The following is an 18,227-nucleotide window of genomic DNA, read 5'->3' as shown; positions in this document are numbered from 1 at the left end:
GGATGGATGGAGGTTTTGAGCAAATATGCGCAATTTAGCTTCCCCGGGGGTAGCATAATGCAGCAATGCTCACAAATGAAGAACAGTTTCAATATTAGTCAAGAAACTGCAATATTACGAGTAGTTCTTCGGAGAGGATAAAGAATATATGACTGCGGACATGTTTGAATTCAAATATCCGACGCTGAAAGCAGAGTCGACGTACGTATGTGACGTGCGTGGATTTAGCCACATCTGCCGCCGTGTGTTCACCGCTAGGCAGGCCTGAGGTGGTTGGGGGGGGGGGGGGTTATGGGGTGGGGGGGCGCAGATGGTCTGATGCTGCATTGAGGTGGCGGAAGTAGCGGATGAAAATAGCTGCGGGGGCGGCGGCTGACTCACGCCGCCGCGTGGCGGAAAAGGCCGGAAGTCGCCGGGATCGTTCGACCGGTCGGCTGGCTCGCGTAAAAATAAATGAATAAATATAATAATAATAATAATAAAGCCAGCAACAAATGCGCACTACAATTATGAACATTTTTATGAACCGTTTGTTTCGCATACGCTGGGAATAAACATTTTAGTTTTCGCTATCCGCGATCGGGCTTGACCCCTGACCCCCGCGTGCCGCTACACGAAGGGCGAGAGTCCATCCGCAGCCGCGTCGCCCTCGCAAATTTAGCCCGCGTCTCCTTTGAAAGCAAACCGCTTCATATTTAATGAGTGCGCAAATGTGCCCGTGCAGGCTGAGGCTATGCAATCTCTGTTCGGCGGCGCCGGCGAGCTGGGCCTGCTGGGCGGGGCCGGCGACGGCGGCGGCGGCGGCCTGAAGGAGGACGGCTGCGGCGGCGTGGGGTGGCGCTCGCCGCCGCTCCCCGCCGACGACGTCTACTCGTCCTCGCACTTCGCCCTGATCGCCGCCTACCAGGACATCAAAAGCCGGCTGGGCGGCCTCGAGCGCGAGAACAGCAGCATCAAGAGGAAGCTGAAGATCTACGAGATCAAGGTGAACGCGCCGCTTCCTGTCGGTCGGGCGGGCGTTTTTTGGGGTTTGCTTCGGGGGATGGCGCCGAGTACAAGATATTGATTGAAATCTATGGCAAAAGTTATATAACCATTCAACCTAAATATAGCGAGGGGTTCCTATCTGACGGTGTGTAGACGGCCTTCACGCTTTAGAGCGCCCCGTTGTCACGGTTTGTGTAAAATCCCTGCGATGATCCCGTCCGAGTGTCCGCGATTCCGCAGGCTACGAGCGCAAAGTACTTTTTGCCACGTCTTGAGGCTTCTGACGGCCACCGCGGGGAATTCATCTCTCGGTTCGTTTCCAGCCGAGCGACTCGTCACGCTCCCTCCGCTCGGAGGCGGATTTTAAAAAAATAATAATAAAATAAAAATGGATTTTTACAAACAAAAAAAGGAGCCGGGAGGTCGTCACATGACTCACACCAGATGGAAGACGCTCATGTTTGTGACTCACCACAACTCTTGCTCGCGCCTTACGAAAACACACGGAAAATTCCGCCTTTTGAAGATCGGAATGAACCGCCACGGCGTGCCCAAATGCCGAAGACGGCGCGACCAAATCGGCCCTCCCGTCGTTCGGAAGCCCCAAATTTGCATTGCTCATTAGATGATATTTCGAAAATGATTTTGTTCCCCTGGTATGTGAAAAAGGTGTCCAGGGAGCGGAAAAGTTACGCGGAGTGGTGTTGGTTTGTCCGGGAGGCATCCGGATCAGATTCCCCAGCCACCTCATCTGGCTCCTCTCGATGCGGAGGAGCAGCGGCTCGACACTGAGCCCCCCCCCCCCCCCCCCCACCCCCCCACCCCCCTCCCCAGCCCACCCCCCGGACGACCGAGGTGCCGAGTCTCATCACGGCCGCCTCACACTCGGCTGCAAACCGCTCCGGCGGGCGTCGCCGATCTCGGCTTGATGAAGCCGACAGAACCAGAGCAGAAATGCGACGCTGATGCCACCAAAGCGGACACCTCGGCTGCCCCTAGAAATTCTGTCCACAAGAGTTCTGAACAAAATCGGTGACAAAAAGGACAAACTCCGACTCTCAATCCGACTTCCTGCCCGGATCCGTTTCAATGCAATTCTTTCGAACTGCTGCGGCTTCAGCACCCTGGACAGAGCCAGGGATGCCACAACGGGTCCACTTTCGCGCGACCACCCCACCCAAACCCACCATCCCGTTTCCATGTGGGTGGTTGCCATAGCAACGCCATCTCAACCTATCACGGCGAGCGCCGCGTCGCCGCCCTGGCCTAAAATGCCCTCGCAAACAAAAGCGTCTTCGTGGAGGACTTCCTGGAAAAACACCAGCAGACTTTTTATTTTTGCCCCCCCCCAACCCCCCCATTCCGACACCGCATCTTCCTCCTTTTCCATTTTCTTTCAGCGTTCTGCCTGCTTTCTTCTCTCCCTCCCACGCTATTCCATTACGCTCGCTAGCGCTCCGTTGCCACGCCCCCCTCCCTCCCTCGCTCCCTCCCTTTGGAATTGCTGCACGCCAGCCCGCAAGGATGAACCCCCCCCCCCCCCAAAAGGAAAAAAAAAAAAACTGTTGTGTTAATTGTATTGCGCCATTTCATCGCGGTTCATACGTACGAAGGGAAGCGCGTCACAAATTCCGCAGGAAGGAGCAGCACGGTGGCGAAGTGGTCAACACGTCTGCACCGCTGCTCTGAGTTTCGAGGCTTGAGTCTGTGGTGATCAAACCTTTTGTCTGCCTTTCCCGGTGACTCCCGACTTGCCAAAACATGCGCCCGAGCGTCACTGAACACTAAATTGACTCTTAAATGCGTGATTATGACGCAATTTATCGTTTTATACGCGAGCTGAAATGAGCCGGCGACGGCTCCGAAGTCGGCTGCGGGGTTGACTCCGCCAGTGAGGAAAAGAAATGGACGGAACACAATGTCCCCCCCCCTTTTTTTTTTTTTTTATTTTCCCCGAACCGCTGTCCATTTTCCTTAAGACACAGGAAAAATCATAAATAATAACCCACACGCTGGGAAAAAAAAGAGGAATTTTCGTTGTTTTTTTTTGCGATTTACTCCCTCGACAAGAGCACGATGGATAATCTCGTAAGCGAGTGTGCTCAAAGCCCGCAGAGACAAATGAGTATTTAGGGGCGGGGGGGGGGGCAGCAGGGTGGTGGGGGGTCCGTCTGAAGCATCGTCTCATCACATGCATGATTCACTAACCCCCCCCCCAAAAAAAAAAAAAAAATCAAAACATGATTCAAAAAAAGGGAAAAAGGTTGAGCTTTTTTTTGTGGGGTAGGTCCCTTGGGGAGGGAGGGGGGCGGCGGGGGGGGGGGCGCAATGCCTTTCGCTGTTTAACTGAGCAAAGACAGGAAGGAAGCAGTTTGGCTAAATTGGGAGGAAAAAAAAAAGGGGGAGTCAAAGCGAGCCCTCGCACGACCCCGTCGCAGGGAGCGGAAAGGGGGTGGTGGGGCGGCGGAAGTGAGAGAAGTGGGGGTACAATTCCGCCCCCCCCCCCAAAAAAAAAGAGAAACAAAACCAAATAAAACGCCCGAAGCCGACGAAAGGCATTCTAAATGCAAATGTGCTCGTTGATCTTGCTTACGTAACGCGACTCTCGTGTCGGGAACGCTTCAACTCGTCAAATACGGGATGTACATACACGTCGATACGGTATTCATATAAATTACTTTTTCCCAATGTTTTTCTTCCCCAATATTCTCCCATTTCTATCCATCCATCCATTTTCTTAGCCGCTTATCCTCAACAATGGTCGTGGGGAGTGCTGGAGCCTATCTGAGCTGTGAACAGGCAGGAAACGGGCAACACCCTGAACTGGTTGCCGGCCAATCGCAGGGAACATGGAGACAAACAGCCGTGCTCAGAATCGCACCGAGGGGCAATTTCCATCCGAGCATTTTCTTAGCCGCTTATCCTCACAAGGGTCACAGGAAGCGCTGCTCAGCTGTGACCAGGCAGGAGGCGGGGTACACCCCGAACTGGTCGCCAGCCAATTGCAGGGCACATCGAGACCAGCAGGCCAGGACTCACAATCGCACCTAGGGGCAATTTAGAGTGGTCAATTGATGTTGCGAGTCGCCGATGGTGTAGCGGTACACACGCCTGCCTTTGGTGCGGGCAGCGTGGGATCGATTCCCGCTCACTGACGCTGTCGATACCTGCCCTGCGACCGACTGGCGACCAGTTCAGGGTGTAGTCCGCCTTTCGCCCGAAGCTAGCTGGGGATAGGCTGCAGCTTTCCTGCAACCCCTGTGAGGATAAGCGACTTGGATAATGACATGACAGTTTATGTCGCATGTTTTTTGAGGATGCGGGCGGAAACCGGAGTGCCCACCCGGAGAAAATCCACGCAGGCGCGGGTAGAACATGCGAACTCCACACAGGCGGGTCCGGGATCGAACCCGGGACCTCAGAACTGTGAGGCCAACGCTTTCCATCTGATACACCCTGCCGCTTTTCAAATTATATATATGTATGTATATTTTTATTTTTATTTTAATTGGGGGAACCTACTCCCGAATATTTTTTGTCGGTTTTACAACGTGCATTTTATTTACTTATTGCATTTATGTTATTATATAGTATTGTATATTATCGTTATTGCATGAGAAATGTGTCGTCCTCCGCCGCAGGTCTCCGTCAATGGACCACGCAGTCGCCGCGTGCGAACTCGCACTTTCAATTTATACATAGCAGACACACACAAAAGAAATCCTCACTACACCCCCACGTGTGGATCTACTAAAAAAGAAAAAAAAAAAATGAAAATCCTATTTTAATACACTGCGCCAACTCCAGCTCTTGAGAAAAGGCAAACAAAAAAAAAAAAGGTCATCGGTTCATTTGATAATTTTGTGTTCATTTTTGTACAGCAGAGCACGCGCTTGTCTGATGCTTCAGCTTGTGATGTCGATTTCGAAACAGCGCCCCCTTTCTATGGTTTAGCGTCAATGCAGCAGAAAGATCTCTCGTCATGTGGTAACATCGAATCAAACGGATCGGTTCTACTCACGTTCACCCGTGCGGGCGGTTCGGGTCTTCAACGAACCTAACGCGCGCATTTTCAGAATGCCGAGATTGGAAGTCGGGCCCTCGAACCCGAAAAAAAATAAACTCGATTTTTTTTCCCCGCCGCATGTTTTTCAGTTCCCGATGATCAGCGAGTTCGGCGAGGACGCCAACTCGTACTGCTCCTTCGAGAGCAAGGAGACGGCGCTGCTGCACTCGGAGAACGACAACCTGCAGCAGAGGGTCAACATCCTGACGCACGAGGTGGGAACGCGGTTCAAGTGATCGAGTGGGGTGGGGTGGGGTGGGGTGGGGTGGGGTGGGGGGGGAGCCCCGCCACCCCAAAAAAAAAAAAAAAAAAAATTTGGGGGGGTTTGGAATTTAAGCCCGTCAATGGTCGGACACCCACATACCAGCGGTTCGCCGCTTGGGCATTGCAAACGTCCACAAGTGTTTGACACCAACCCCAAAAGTCTGTAAAATCCTACAGTTGCCACAAGATGGCAGCAAAGACGCGTTGTTCCTATTAGACAAGGCTAAGGCCTGGCTGAATGAAGCTCCTCCCCTCAGTCCTATGTTCCTTGGCCACAATATGTGCCAAAGTTTTTTGTTTTTTTTACATTAGACATGGCTTTGGCCGAACCTTATGTTTTGTTAGCTGGCGGCATGGTGACTCAGCTGCTAAAGCGTTGGGCTCACAGTTCTGAGGACCCGGGTTCGATGCCGGCCCCGCCTGTGTGGAGTTTGCATGTTCTCCCCGTGCCTGCGTGGGTTTTCTCCGGGTGGGCACTCCGGTTTCCTCCCACATCCCAAAAACATGCAACATTAATTAGAAAGTCTAAAATTGCCCCTTGGTGTGATCGTGAATGCGGTTGCTTGTCTCCATGTGCCCTGCGATTGGCTGGCGACCAGTTCAGGGTGTCCCCCACCTCCTGGCCGTTGACAGCTGGGATAGGCTCTAGCTCACCCTGCGACCCTCGTGAGGATAAGTGGCAAAGAAAATGGATGGAGGGATGCATGTTTTATTCTGTACAGTTATTATGGGGTGTGCATACTTATGCAAACACATTTTACTTTAACCTCCCTCTGATTTTGTTTTTTTTTTGGGGGGGGGGCAGTTGAGTTGTACTCAATTTTTAAGAAATTTAAGAAAATGGATGGATGTTTTGTTCACATTTCTCCTCTGCTAGTGGTTAAAAATGATATTTAGGCCACGCAATGTGTTGAGTTCTTTACAGATTTTTCATTTTTATTTTATTTTTTTGTGGACTTAATCTCCACCCATAACCGGCCAATGTGCCTGCATGTGCAGATAACTTTTTCTTTAAATTTTAAAAAAATCCCAAACTGTTTTTTTTTTTTTTTTTTTTTTTTCTCGAAATGACGAGCGAGTCTATGAAGTTTCTTCAACTGGCGAGCTGTCAAAATGCCAGGCCCAAAGGCCAAAGTCAGACGGAATCGGCACATTTTAGAAAAACGTCCGAAACATTCAACTTTGACGTTCGCGGGACTCGACTTGACTCAAAGCCGACTTCCGACTCGTCATCTGGTGGAAAGGACGCGTTGCCGCTCGCGTCTTAAAAAGAGACGGTGGGGGGGAGGGGGGGGGGTTATTTGGCGCATTTTCGGCTTCTCGCAAAAAAATTGGTTGCAAGTCTTCTTAATGAGGGCGCGCCGCAAACAAGGCAAAGCATCCTGGGACGCGTTAAGCGTCGAATCTGATGACGGGAGCCGCCGTCTGCCCTAAAAGGGCCTTCCTCCTCCTCCTCCTCCTCCTCCTCCTCTTACACAACGTCTCCCTCGCCGCCATCGCTGGCCTCTTTCCCTTCGCCAGACTTCTTCTTCTTCTTCTTTGCGGAGTAACAAAAGCGCGCCGCCGTGTTCCCTTTTTCTGCCGTCGCAGCTGCAGAAGAGGAAAGAGCGCGAGGAGCAGCTGGAGGATGTGATCCAGGCCTACGAGAAGATCCACATGGAGAAGAGTAACCTCCAGCGGGACTTGGACAAGATGGTGCCCGCCTCCGCCGCCGTCGTGCGGTTTCGGCGGGAGGTTCTTGACGGTGTCGGGCGTGTCCCTTTTTCAGACGGGCCTGGTGGAGAAGCACGTGGAGCGCATCCTCGGCCTGGAGGCGGCGCTGCGGCAACGGGACAATTCCCTGCACAAGCTCAACTTGCAGCTCCACAGCAAAGACATGCAGTACCTGCAGCTGCACGCCGGGCCCGACGTGCACAGTGAGTGTCGGCGTCGGGTCGTCCTTCCGGAACCTCCGCCGGGGGCAAAATTCTCTGCCTCAATACTTTTGTCCAAACTCCACATTTCTTTTTTTTTTTTGGTAGTTGTCCCAATACTTTTGTCCAAAGTTCACATTTTACTTTTTTTTTTTCCAGCTTTTCTTCACTTCTTACATTTCTCCGAGGTTCACATCTGCCCCCCCCCCATCGGTGTCCCAACACTTTTGTCCAAACTCCACGTTTCATTTTTTTTGGTAGTTGTCCCAATACTTTTGTCTAAAGTCCACATTTTACTTTTTTTTTCCAGCTTTTCTTCACTTCTTACATTTCTCCGAGGTTCACATCTGCCCCCCCATCGGTGTCTCAATACTTTTGTCTAAAGTCCACATTTTACTTTTTTTTTTTCCAGCTTTTTTCAATTCTTACATTTCTCCGAGGTTCACATCTGCCCCCATCGGTGTGTCTCAATACCTTTTGTCCAAACAATCCACGTTTCATTTTTTTTGGTAGTTGTCCCAATACTTTTGTCCAAAGTCCACATTTTACTTTTTTTTTCCAACTTTTCTTCACTTCTTACAATTCTCCGAGGTTCACATCTGCCCCCCCCCCCATCGGTGTCCCAACACTTTTGTCCAAACTCCACGTTTCATTTTTTTTTGGTAGTTGTCCCAATACTTTTGTCCAAACTCCACGTTTCATTTTTTTTGGTAGTTGTCACAATACTTTTGTCTAAAGTCCACATTTAATTTTTTTTTTCCAGTTTTCTCACTTTTACATTTCTCCGAGGTTCACATCTGCCCCCCCATCGGTGTCTCAATACTTTTGTCTAAAGTCCACATTTTACTTTTTTTTTTCCAGCTTTTCTTCACTTCTTACATTTCTCCGAGGTTCACATCTGCCCCCCCATCGGTGTCTCAATACTTTTGTCCAAACTCCACGTTTCATTTTTTTTGGTAGTTGTCCCAATACTTTTGTCCAAAGTCCACATTTTACTTTTTTTTTTCCAACTTTTCTTCACTTCTTACATTTCTCCGAGGTTCACATCTGCCCCCCCCATCGGTGTCCCAACACTTTTGTCCAAACTCCACGTTTCATTTTTTTTGGTAGTTGTCACAAATACTTTTGTCTAAAGTCCACATTTTACTTTTTTTTTCCAGCTTTTCTTCACCTTCTACATTTCTCAGGAGGTTCACACATCTGCCCCCCCATCGTGTCTCAATACTTTTGTCCAAAGTTCCACATTTTACTTTTTTTTTTTCCAGCTTTTCTTCACTCTTACATTTCTCCGAGGTTCACATCTGCCCCCCCATCGGTGTCCCAACACTTTTTGTACAACTCCACGTTTCATTTTTTTTGGTAGTTGTCACCAATACTTTTGTCTAAAGTCCACATTTTACTTTTTTTTTCAGCTTTTCTTCATTCTTCATTTCTCCGAGGTTCACATCTGCCCCCCCCATCGGTGTCTCAATACTTTTGTCTAAAGTCCACATTTTACTTTTTTTTTGGTAGTTGTCCCAATACTTTTGTCCAAAGTCCACATTTTACTTTTTTTTTCCAACTTTTCTTCACTTCTTACATTTCTCCAGAGGTTCACATCTGCCCCTCCCACACCCCATCGGCCTGTCCAACACTTTTGTCCAAACTCCACGTTTCATTTTTTTTGGTAGTTGTCCCAATACTTTTGTCCAAAGTCCACATTTTACTTTTTTTTTTCCAGCTTTTCTTCACTTCTTACATTTCTTCGAGGTTCACATCTGCCCCCCCCCCATCGGTGTCCCAACACTTTTGTCCAAACTCCTTCCACATTTCACCTCTCTTGAGGGTGTCCCGATACTTTTGTCTGAACCCCCACATTTGTTCTTCCGGGCGGCGTCCCAATACTTTTCCACCCCAAAAATGTAATTCTTCCCGTATGTGTACCAATAATTTTTTTTCACCCCCCCACCAAACTTCCTATTTCACTTCCTGCGGGTGTCCCAATATTTTTGCCCAATCATATTTTCACTTCTTGTACACGTCGCGGAGGCGTCCCGATACTTTTGTCCAAGCACCACATTTCCCTTGTAGGCGTCCGCCCCCCTCCCCCGTTTTCCTCCGCTCAAACGCCGCGGCGTCGGGCGTACTTTTGACGCCCGTTTTTTTTTTTTGTTTGTTTGTTTGTTTTTTTCTTCTCGCCCCGAAGTGCTGGACTGCCCCGCCCTGACCCTGCAGAGCTCGCGCAGCCTGGACGCCCTGTCGGACCTGAAGGTGCAGCGGCTGGAGGCCGAGCTGGAGGGGGCTCGGCACGAGGCCCAGGGGGCGGCCCGGCGGGAGGAGGAGCTCAAGGCGCAGTGCGAGCGCCTCAAGGAGGACGTCAGGCAGCTGCAGGGCGGCCAGCGGGACAGGGTGAGGGACTGCGAGGTTTTATCCCCCCCCCACCGGGATTCATTTTTCCTGATTTATTATAAGTTTTTGAACCCGTTTATTATCTTATTATTATTATGACTATTCAAAAATAGACTACAAGCAGTTTTCTGCAACTCAGAATTGAAATTTAATATCAAGCTCGACATATATTCTTTATCGTCTGTGTAGATCGAGTAATATTAGTGACGTCCTGATGATGTGTGAGAGGAGTTGAGACGTCTCAACGGACAGTATTTCCGTTTGCCCGTCTTATGCTGCCCCCAGGTGGGCGCACCACAAAAGAGCAGTGGCCCATTTGATTGATAGTATGACTAAAATCGTTGAATTCTTTTAAATTCTATTGAATTATGTAATTCATGTCTGTTTTTGCAAACTACAATATTATGAGTGATATTTTTTCCTCGTTTAAATACATTTTTGGGGGGGGTGTAAGGCTGAAAACAAAAGAATGGCTCTAGGTGCCACAAGGTGGCGGCCAAGCACTTTTCTCCCCCCCCCCCAATTAGACAAAGCTATGCCCCGAGTAAATAAAGTACTCATTCTCAGTTCAAGTTGTATTATATATATAATACGCTATTATGAAATTGATTAATCCAATCCAATCAAATGAAGTCAAATAAATGATAAAAAAAAAAAAAAGCTCAATCAATCATCCCGCTTTACTTGTAGGACTATTTTTTTTTCTTCTTTCGCCTCCTTTGCCGTGTGCTAAGCTAAGCTAAGCTAAGCCAATTTCATATTTTGGCAGGAGATGTCGTCGCCGTGCAAGCAGTGCGACGTGGAGTGGATCAAGAAGGTGGGAGACGAGCAGTAAGTGAGGAAGCGGCGCCGTTTAAAATATGAAATCAGAAGCGAAAGACAAAAGCGGACCACAACTCGTCGAAAGCCCCAAAAAGGGATTGAAGTGGTGGCGAAATGAAAGTGGAAGTTTTTTTGGTTGGGTTTGGTTTTTCGTTTTGTCCCCCCCCCCCATCGGCGGGCTTGACTCACCGCTTTCGCGTCCTCCCACCGAGAGGCCCCCCCCGAAGCCTTCTCGTCATTTCCAGCGTTTAGCGTAAACGGCGCCGTTCTCGAAAGTCGGCTCGCGACATATTTCGGCGATTTTTTTTGTTCATTTTTGTTTGGAAAAGGGGCCGGAAATAAACACATTTAGGGCCAAGTCGGCTTCCATCTTCTTTGCCGCTTATCCTCACGAGGGCCGCGCCGGAGCCTATCCCAGCTGTCAACGGGGCAGGAGCCGGGGTGCGCCCCGAACCGGTCGCCAGACCATCGCAGGGCACATCGGGACAAACAGCCGTGATCACAATCGCACCTGGGGGCAATTTCAAGTGTCCAATTAATGTTGCGAGTCACTGATGGTGTAGTGGTGGTGCGGGCAGCGTGGGATCGATTCCCGCTCAGCGTCGGTGTCGATGACAGACTGACTGGCGACCAGTTCAGGGTGTGGTCCGCCTTTGGCCTTTATCTGGGATAGGCTCCAGCTTTCCTGCAACCATTCTGAGGATAAGCGGCCTGGATAATGACATGACGATTAATATCGCATTTTTTGGGGGGGGGGGGTGTGGGAGGGAAACCGGAGTGCCCACCCGGAGAAAACCGACGCAGGGAGAACACGCAAACTCCACACAGGCGGGGCCGGGGATCGAACCCGGGTCCTCGGGACTGTGAGGCCGACGATTTAGGGTTAGGGTTACATTCATGTAACACATATTATTATATGAATAACAGCACAGGACTGTTGATAATCCATCCATTTTTTATTTTCGTTTCCGCTTATCCTCACAAGGGAGTGCCGGAGCCTTTTTTTTTTTTTCAATCACTGCTTTGACTTTTTCCATCCAAAACAACGAGGAATTCATGTAAAAAAAAAATAATAATAATAATAAAAAAAAAAGAGAGAACACATGCTAGCTAATTAGAAAAAATGAAGGAAAAAAATGACTCGAAGAGCCCGGCCGGTGATCTTTGTAGATTAATATCATGTTTCCCCCTTCTTGTAATGGCCATTGTCTTCCTGCGTGACTCAACTTCAGCGAAAACGCGCACTCACAAAACTCATCTATTCGGGTTGAAGTGAGTTCGGGCGCTCCCTGCTCTCGACTGGCACTCTCAAAATCTCGACGGATCCAAAAACAAAAGAGAAAGCGCGAGATTCGTGCGGGCATGACGTGGCTCGCCGAGGCGGTGGAATCCTTTCCGTGGTCGAGCTTACTCGACTTTCAAATCGTGTCACGCACTTCAAAGGTTGCCGTGGAATATATGAAACGCGCAAAAAAAAAAAAATGTACCAAACCGCCACCCGGCTCCAAAAAATTGTTTTGTTCAACATAAATTGGCAGTGTGCTGAAAAACTCACCTATTTGCGGTCGTAGGACTCTCTCGAGCCTGATGCTGCTGCAATATGGTGCCAATAGAAAGAGAAAATTGGTGTCAAGGACGTATTTTGAAATTATGGAGAATCTTTGCCACAGTTACTGTGAGTTGACTGGCGCGTACGCACGAAAAATCACCCGCGTAAAATTTATTACGAGTAGAAATACGTCGCTTATTTTGTGTAGTTTCCGTCTAAGCTGCGCCACTGCGCACTTGTCGCACACTCTCCTAGTTTACCTGGCACCACCCCCCTCCGCTCTTAAAGGGGTACACTCATAATTACAACCAGAACACACACCTGTAACTTTTTATATCTGCGGGCATGACTGACCACGCCCGAGTGAGTGACGTACACGTGCGGATCGCAGTTTTTGTCAAGTTTACGGCTGCCGCGACCCCTAACGGGACAAGTCGAAAGAAACCTACTGACTTTGCGAGGTTCCGTGACGAGAAGGATTCTGCTCTTTTTCCCCCCAAGGGTCAACCTGGCGCTGGCCTACACGGAGCTGACGGAGGAGCTGAGCCGCCTGCGAGCGCTGAGCTCCAAGCAGACGGAGATCCTGAGGAAAGCCTCGCAGGAGCAGCACAGTCCAGGTGGGGCCGGGTGGGGGCGCCCCCCGGGTGGGTGGGCGCAGAGGCACAGAAACATTCAACACATCATCACGTTTTTGGCCAGGAACAGGGAGATACAAAGTCACAGAAGATATCTCAAAAGTCTACACACCCCTGTTTTTGCGCGATGAAAAATGAAACCAGATCAATCATTTTAGTTTTTCCACAGCGTTTACCGTTTTAAACTAACGTCAGCTCCTGTCACGAGTATGAGATACTCATTTATTTAGATTTTTATAACCTTTCAAATTCTTATCTCAGTCAGTACTATTTTATTAACCTTATATTGTACAGAAGCGTATTGCTACCACAAAAAAAAGGTCACTAACACGTTATAACGTGATATGTTTCACATCGTAATGTGGATTTTTCATGTTATAACATGATATGTTTCACGTTACAACATGTAATTAACCACATTTTAACGTGAAACGTCAAGTTATAACGTGATAGTGACATTTTTTTTTCTTTTTTGGGATGGATGTTTCATGTTATAACATGATATGTTTCACGTTATAATGTGGTTAATTACACATTGTAATCTGAACCTTTTACGTTATAACGTGATATGTTCTACGTTAGAACGTGATTCGTTTCACGTTATTACGTAGAAAATAATTTTTAAAAAGCACCCAAGAAGATGTTGCTGTATGGCAAGTCCAGTATTAAATTTAGTCTAATTATGCTACAGTAATTTAAATTAATGTAGCAACATGGGAAGTATGGCGTTATGAAGTGATATAATAATATCATTATTTATACTTGCAATAATAATTAATAATTATTAAATGAAATTAAAACATATACAATAAAGAATACAAAATCAAATAAATATATATAAATATTTGTACATTTCAATCTAAACATATATGATATATAAATATATAAAAAATATAATTATAATTGATAACACCCAATACGTGACGGATGTAAAACATCTGTTTGATATGCGTGAACAATATTGCAAGCTCAAAATTTGAGAAGAACGGCACAAGAAATGAGGCTAAAACATAACGATATGCACGCCGATATGCAAAATATTGATTGCATCTATGGACGGAAGACGCTGACCGATTTCAAATAAGCAGCTGAGGGTGTCGGCGGCTCCTTTTTGTCACCTCCGCCCATCTGACAGCACAGAACGTTTCCTTTTTTTTTTTGGCGGGCGTAAGCGTTACGGGAAACTTGTCAACAATCTCGTGGTATTTACAAACCTCTTTCGACATGCCACAAAAAAATGAAAAAAAAATTAAAATGGAATAGAACAGCACGCGTCGGTGCCACGCACGTCATCAGGAGCGGTTCACAATCATATTTAGAGAGAGCAAAAGGTCAGGAAATTCAACAAAATATGTCAAAGTCACCCGAGATGCTGTTTATCAAACTTGTTCATGTGTTTTGTTTATTGTTTATCATTTTTCTCTGATGAACCAATCAGAGGACGGAAAATTATTGCCTTCGCCAAACTGGAAATGTGATCAAAAAGGCCACGAAAGGGCAGATTAGATTCACATGGCAACACTGAGAGGCTGAAATCTGATTGGACAAAAAAAAATGACGCTCATATTTCGAAATATTTAGAAGCAATGCAGCCAAGAAAAACTCTTAAAAAAAAGAAAAAAGAACAAGCTGTTGGGAACTAAATAATATATCCATCCGTCCATTTTCTTTGCCGCTTATCCTCACAAGGGTCGCGGGCATTGCCGGAGCCTATCCCAGCTGTCAACGGGGCGGGAGGTCCTGAACTGGTTGCCAGCCAATCGCAGGGCACCTAAATATTATACTTGGAACGGAACTAATCTATTAATTGAAAGTTAAAACAATATTTGGTACAGATTTGATTTGAAAAGACATGGAGTAATTTTGTGCGATTGGCTGGCGACCAGTTCGGGGCGTAGCCCCCACTTCCTGCCCGTCGACATCTGGGATAGGCTCCAGCACTCCCTCGTGAGGATAAGCAGCTAAGAAAATGTCATTTTGAAAAGCGCTGACGAATTTGCGTGCCAATTTTATGCTCGCAGTCCAGTTGCACTCGCCCATCCACCACCAGCGCCACTCGCCCGGATCCCAGCGCCACTCGCCCGGATCCCAGCGCCACTCGCCGGCGGCGCCCCCCGCGCCCGCGCACCACTCGCCCATCCCGCAGCGGCGCTCGCCCGTGCTGCAGCGCCTCTCGCCCGACACGCACCGCCGCTCCCCCCTGCTGGACGTCGGCGACGGGGGCCCGGCCTCGTACTCGTGCCGGCCGCCCAGCCAGCACCTCCGCGCCAGCTTCCAGGGCCGCCGCAGCTACTCGGAGGTGACCGACCCGTCGGCGTACCATTGCCCGCCGCGCTTCTCCCTGGACCCCGTGTCCACGCTGCCTAAGCCCCGCCCCTTCGCGGAGGGCTACTCCAAACAGACGAGTCACTGCGGCCTCCAGCACAGAGGGGCGACGTCGTCCCACCAGGGCGGCGCCGGAGGAGGCGACGACAGCGCCGTGCGCCACGCCAGGGAGATGCCCTTTCCTCTGCGCTTCGAGCCGCCGCCGCCCCCCTCCCCGCAGGCCCCGCCCCCGCCGCCGCCCCCGCAGTCCTCGGAAGACGAGGAGGAGTGGAACTGCCCGCATCCCATCAGCCCGCCCAGGACTCTGGGCACGCTGTCCACCGCCTTGCCCGGGGGCGCCATGAGGGGTCCGGCCTCCTGCTCGGTCTTCCCCGCCCCCCAGTGCCCCAACGCCCTGGGGTGCCGCCCCCAGCCCGGCTACGTGCTGGCCGAACACGCTCAGTCGTGGCCCTCCATCAACGTAAGTGTTGACGCTCCGCGTTCGTATTCCTGCATGCAGGTTTTGTTAGCATGCTAACGTGTACGTTTGCAATTTGGACACATTTGCACATTTTCGGGCTTATCCAATACAAAACTATTGCTTTGGACCCGACTAGTGGCAGCTTGGTGCGGAGAAACTTTGTTAAACTGAGTGGAGGAGCTTCATTTAATCGCGAAAAACGTGTTTTGACGCTAGTTTGTAGCATCTACAGGCAATTAGCAACATGTTGATTTTCGATATTTGCAGTCGGACTTTCTCCGTTTATCATCCTTGGTATGTTCCCACCTGCGATAGGTGAAAATATGCGATCATAAAAGCATATTGGGGGAAGAAAAAAAAAAACGTTTTAAACAGCCAACACGTTTTATACAAACAAAATATTCGTTAGCACGTGTTCCCACCCTCCCCCTCGCACAGTTCCTCAAATACGTAGCGACGCCTGCTTGCTTCGAGCCGTTTATGTGTCACATTGTCCAAGTTTACCGTAAAACTGATCCATAATTTCACGTTTAAACACCCAAATGGTCAACAAAACCGCATCATGTCGCACGAAACTCAGCTAACAGCTACTCGCTAATCGCTAGCTAATACCTAATCGCTAATAGCTAGCTAATAGCTCTCATAGACAAATCGACATTTTGGATAGAAAAACGGAAGAAATATGAAGTAATTTGGCGAAATCACTTTTGAGAGGAGAAAGTGCCGAGAGAGCAGCAAACGGGTCGCAAACGGGTCCAAACAGCAAGCGTGCTCTTTTTCAAACGTCAGGATGTGACACCGGCGTCGCTAAAAGCAGATCCGATTTTCGTGTTAATTTGCCGCTTCCGACCTCAAAGGGAAAAAAGGCCGACGCTAACGCTAGTTTTGGCGCTGACGTTTGGCACCGGGGCGACGGCGTGGGCGCGAGTGAGTCAGTCGTTATCGACTCGCCGAGTCTATTTCCGCCGCGCGCGAGTGACTCACGGCGGGGCTGCGGCGTCTAACCGGCCACCCGTGTCGCTCCGCAGCTCTGGATGGAGACGGAGGAGAGCGACGTGCGGAGCTGCCCGCTCTGCCAGCTGATGTTCCCCGTCGGTTACCCTGACGACGCCCTCATCAAGCACATTGACTCCCACCTGGAGAACAGCAAGATCTGATCGCCATGGCGACCGAGGAGGGTTGCACGACTTTTTGTTTTCTCATCCTTTTCACGCAAAAAAAAACAAACAAAAAAAAAGAGCAAGTAGGGTTGGAAAATTTCTGGAAAGTTGCTGCTAAATTTCCACGTGACGTTAAACGAAGGAATTCATTTAATTTATTGAAATTCATGGGAATTTTGAGGGTATTTTTTCCCCCCCATGCAACAGTAGCTGTCCTTGCCTACATGCGAGGGCATTACACTATTATATTTTCTCCCTTTTTTTTGAGGGGGGGGTGCACTTTTTTTGCGATCAGTGCAAATTTGGAAAAAAATGGGTGTAATTTTTTTTATAATGGTTTACAATAATGTAAGTCAATAATTGGCATTTTTATGGGGAATTTGCGCCCTTTGAAGTGCATTTAAATTCATTTTTCACAATCCAGGCTTTCATTTGGTAAATTCCCGTTTCATTCCTATAAATTCCCGCAAATTCCCACAGACAGTTTCTGGAGTTTTGCCCCCCCCCCGCCAGGTGCACGGCTCCCTCTTGTGGAATTGTGAGTCCGATCACGTGCTTTTTCTTTGGCTTTTTTTGTTGTTTTTTTTCCCCCGAATCAACGGCGGTCGGTCCGGCGGCGCCGCACGTTGGCGTCACCTTCGAAGCTTCAAAGTCGAGCGAGCGGCGCCGGCATGCAACGTTTTGTGCTCACGTTAGAACTTTTACGCTCGCGGCCCGATTTTTTAAAAAAAGGAAGAATAAGAAAAAAATGGATATTAGCACTTTACATTCATTTTTAACCTGTCTGTCTCAACCACCCCCAACCCGATAAACTTTTTTTTTTCATTATTATCATTATTATAACTTATTATATAAATTACATTATTATTTCTATTTTGAATCTGTTAAGGCAAAAAATATATATATTTTTGCAGCACATATTTGGGGCTGGTGACATGTTTTCACACAGTGTACATAAAAAAAAAACAAAAACAGGTGACAAGCAACGCGAGTCTTCCTAAAATAAAATAAAATAAAAAAACAAAATGCTGGGGACAAAAGTATTGGGCCAGTTCATGAATTCGGCGGCAAAGTGTATAAATAATGTCTTTTGATGGGAAAATGATCATCCATCATCATTCTCATTTTTCAAGTATATTCATATGTAATTTTACTCACCCAAATTATTGAACAAAACCCCCCCAAAAAAATCCAATGTATTTACAGATGTTTATTTTTATATATATATATATATATATATATATATATATATATATATATATGTAAACAAATATTAATTGCATGTAGTTTATTTTCATAACATCGTGTTTCAATTGTATTTAAGATCTTATTTTTTTATTATTGCACCAATTATTTTATTGGATACTTTTTTTTTTTTAAAAAAGGAAAGCATCATCATCCCCAATGACGACTACATTAAAATGATTAAAAGTACAATTAAAAAATATTTTAAAAAATTTAAAAAGTGCTTGCAAAATAAAGTAATAAGTTGGTAATGGTAATTTTATTAATTTTTATTTTCCCTTTTACAATGCATGATACCTAAATAAAGCAATTATTTAATAAGCTCAGTAAATAAAACAATTTTAGGCTAAAATAAATGTTGCATTGGCCATAATAAAGACAGAAACATTGCCCCCCCCAAATGAATCATCGCC

General features: G+C 47.7%; 1 protein-coding gene across 2 annotated transcripts; it reads left to right on the top strand.

Annotated features, from left to right (window-relative positions):
• The first annotated feature begins 733 nt into the window (after positions 1-733).
• tbkbp1 (TBK1 binding protein 1) lies at positions 734-17,742 on the top strand. 2 transcript variants are annotated; one of them, XM_061810533.1, is made up of 9 exons: positions 734-985; positions 5,143-5,268; positions 6,914-7,012; positions 7,086-7,233; positions 9,416-9,618; positions 10,388-10,449; positions 12,491-12,606; positions 14,646-15,409; positions 16,438-17,742. In XM_061810533.1, exons 1-9 carry the CDS (start codon positions 734-736, stop codon positions 16,564-16,566), a joined length of 1,899 nt encoding a protein of 632 aa, XP_061666517.1. In that variant the 3' UTR covers positions 16,567-17,742. The 2 variants fall into 2 exon arrangements, with proteins under 2 accessions (XP_061666517.1, XP_061666516.1); XM_061810532.1 differs by having other exon boundaries at positions 6,908-7,012.
• The last annotated feature ends 485 nt before the right edge of the window (positions 17,743-18,227 follow it).

The sequence above is a fragment of the Syngnathoides biaculeatus genome, chromosome 22 (assembly GCF_019802595.1).
Source record: "Syngnathoides biaculeatus isolate LvHL_M chromosome 22, ASM1980259v1, whole genome shotgun sequence".
NCBI lineage: Eukaryota > Metazoa > Chordata > Actinopteri > Syngnathiformes > Syngnathidae > Syngnathoides > Syngnathoides biaculeatus.
This window is presented reverse-complemented; position numbering and strand designations above follow the sequence as displayed.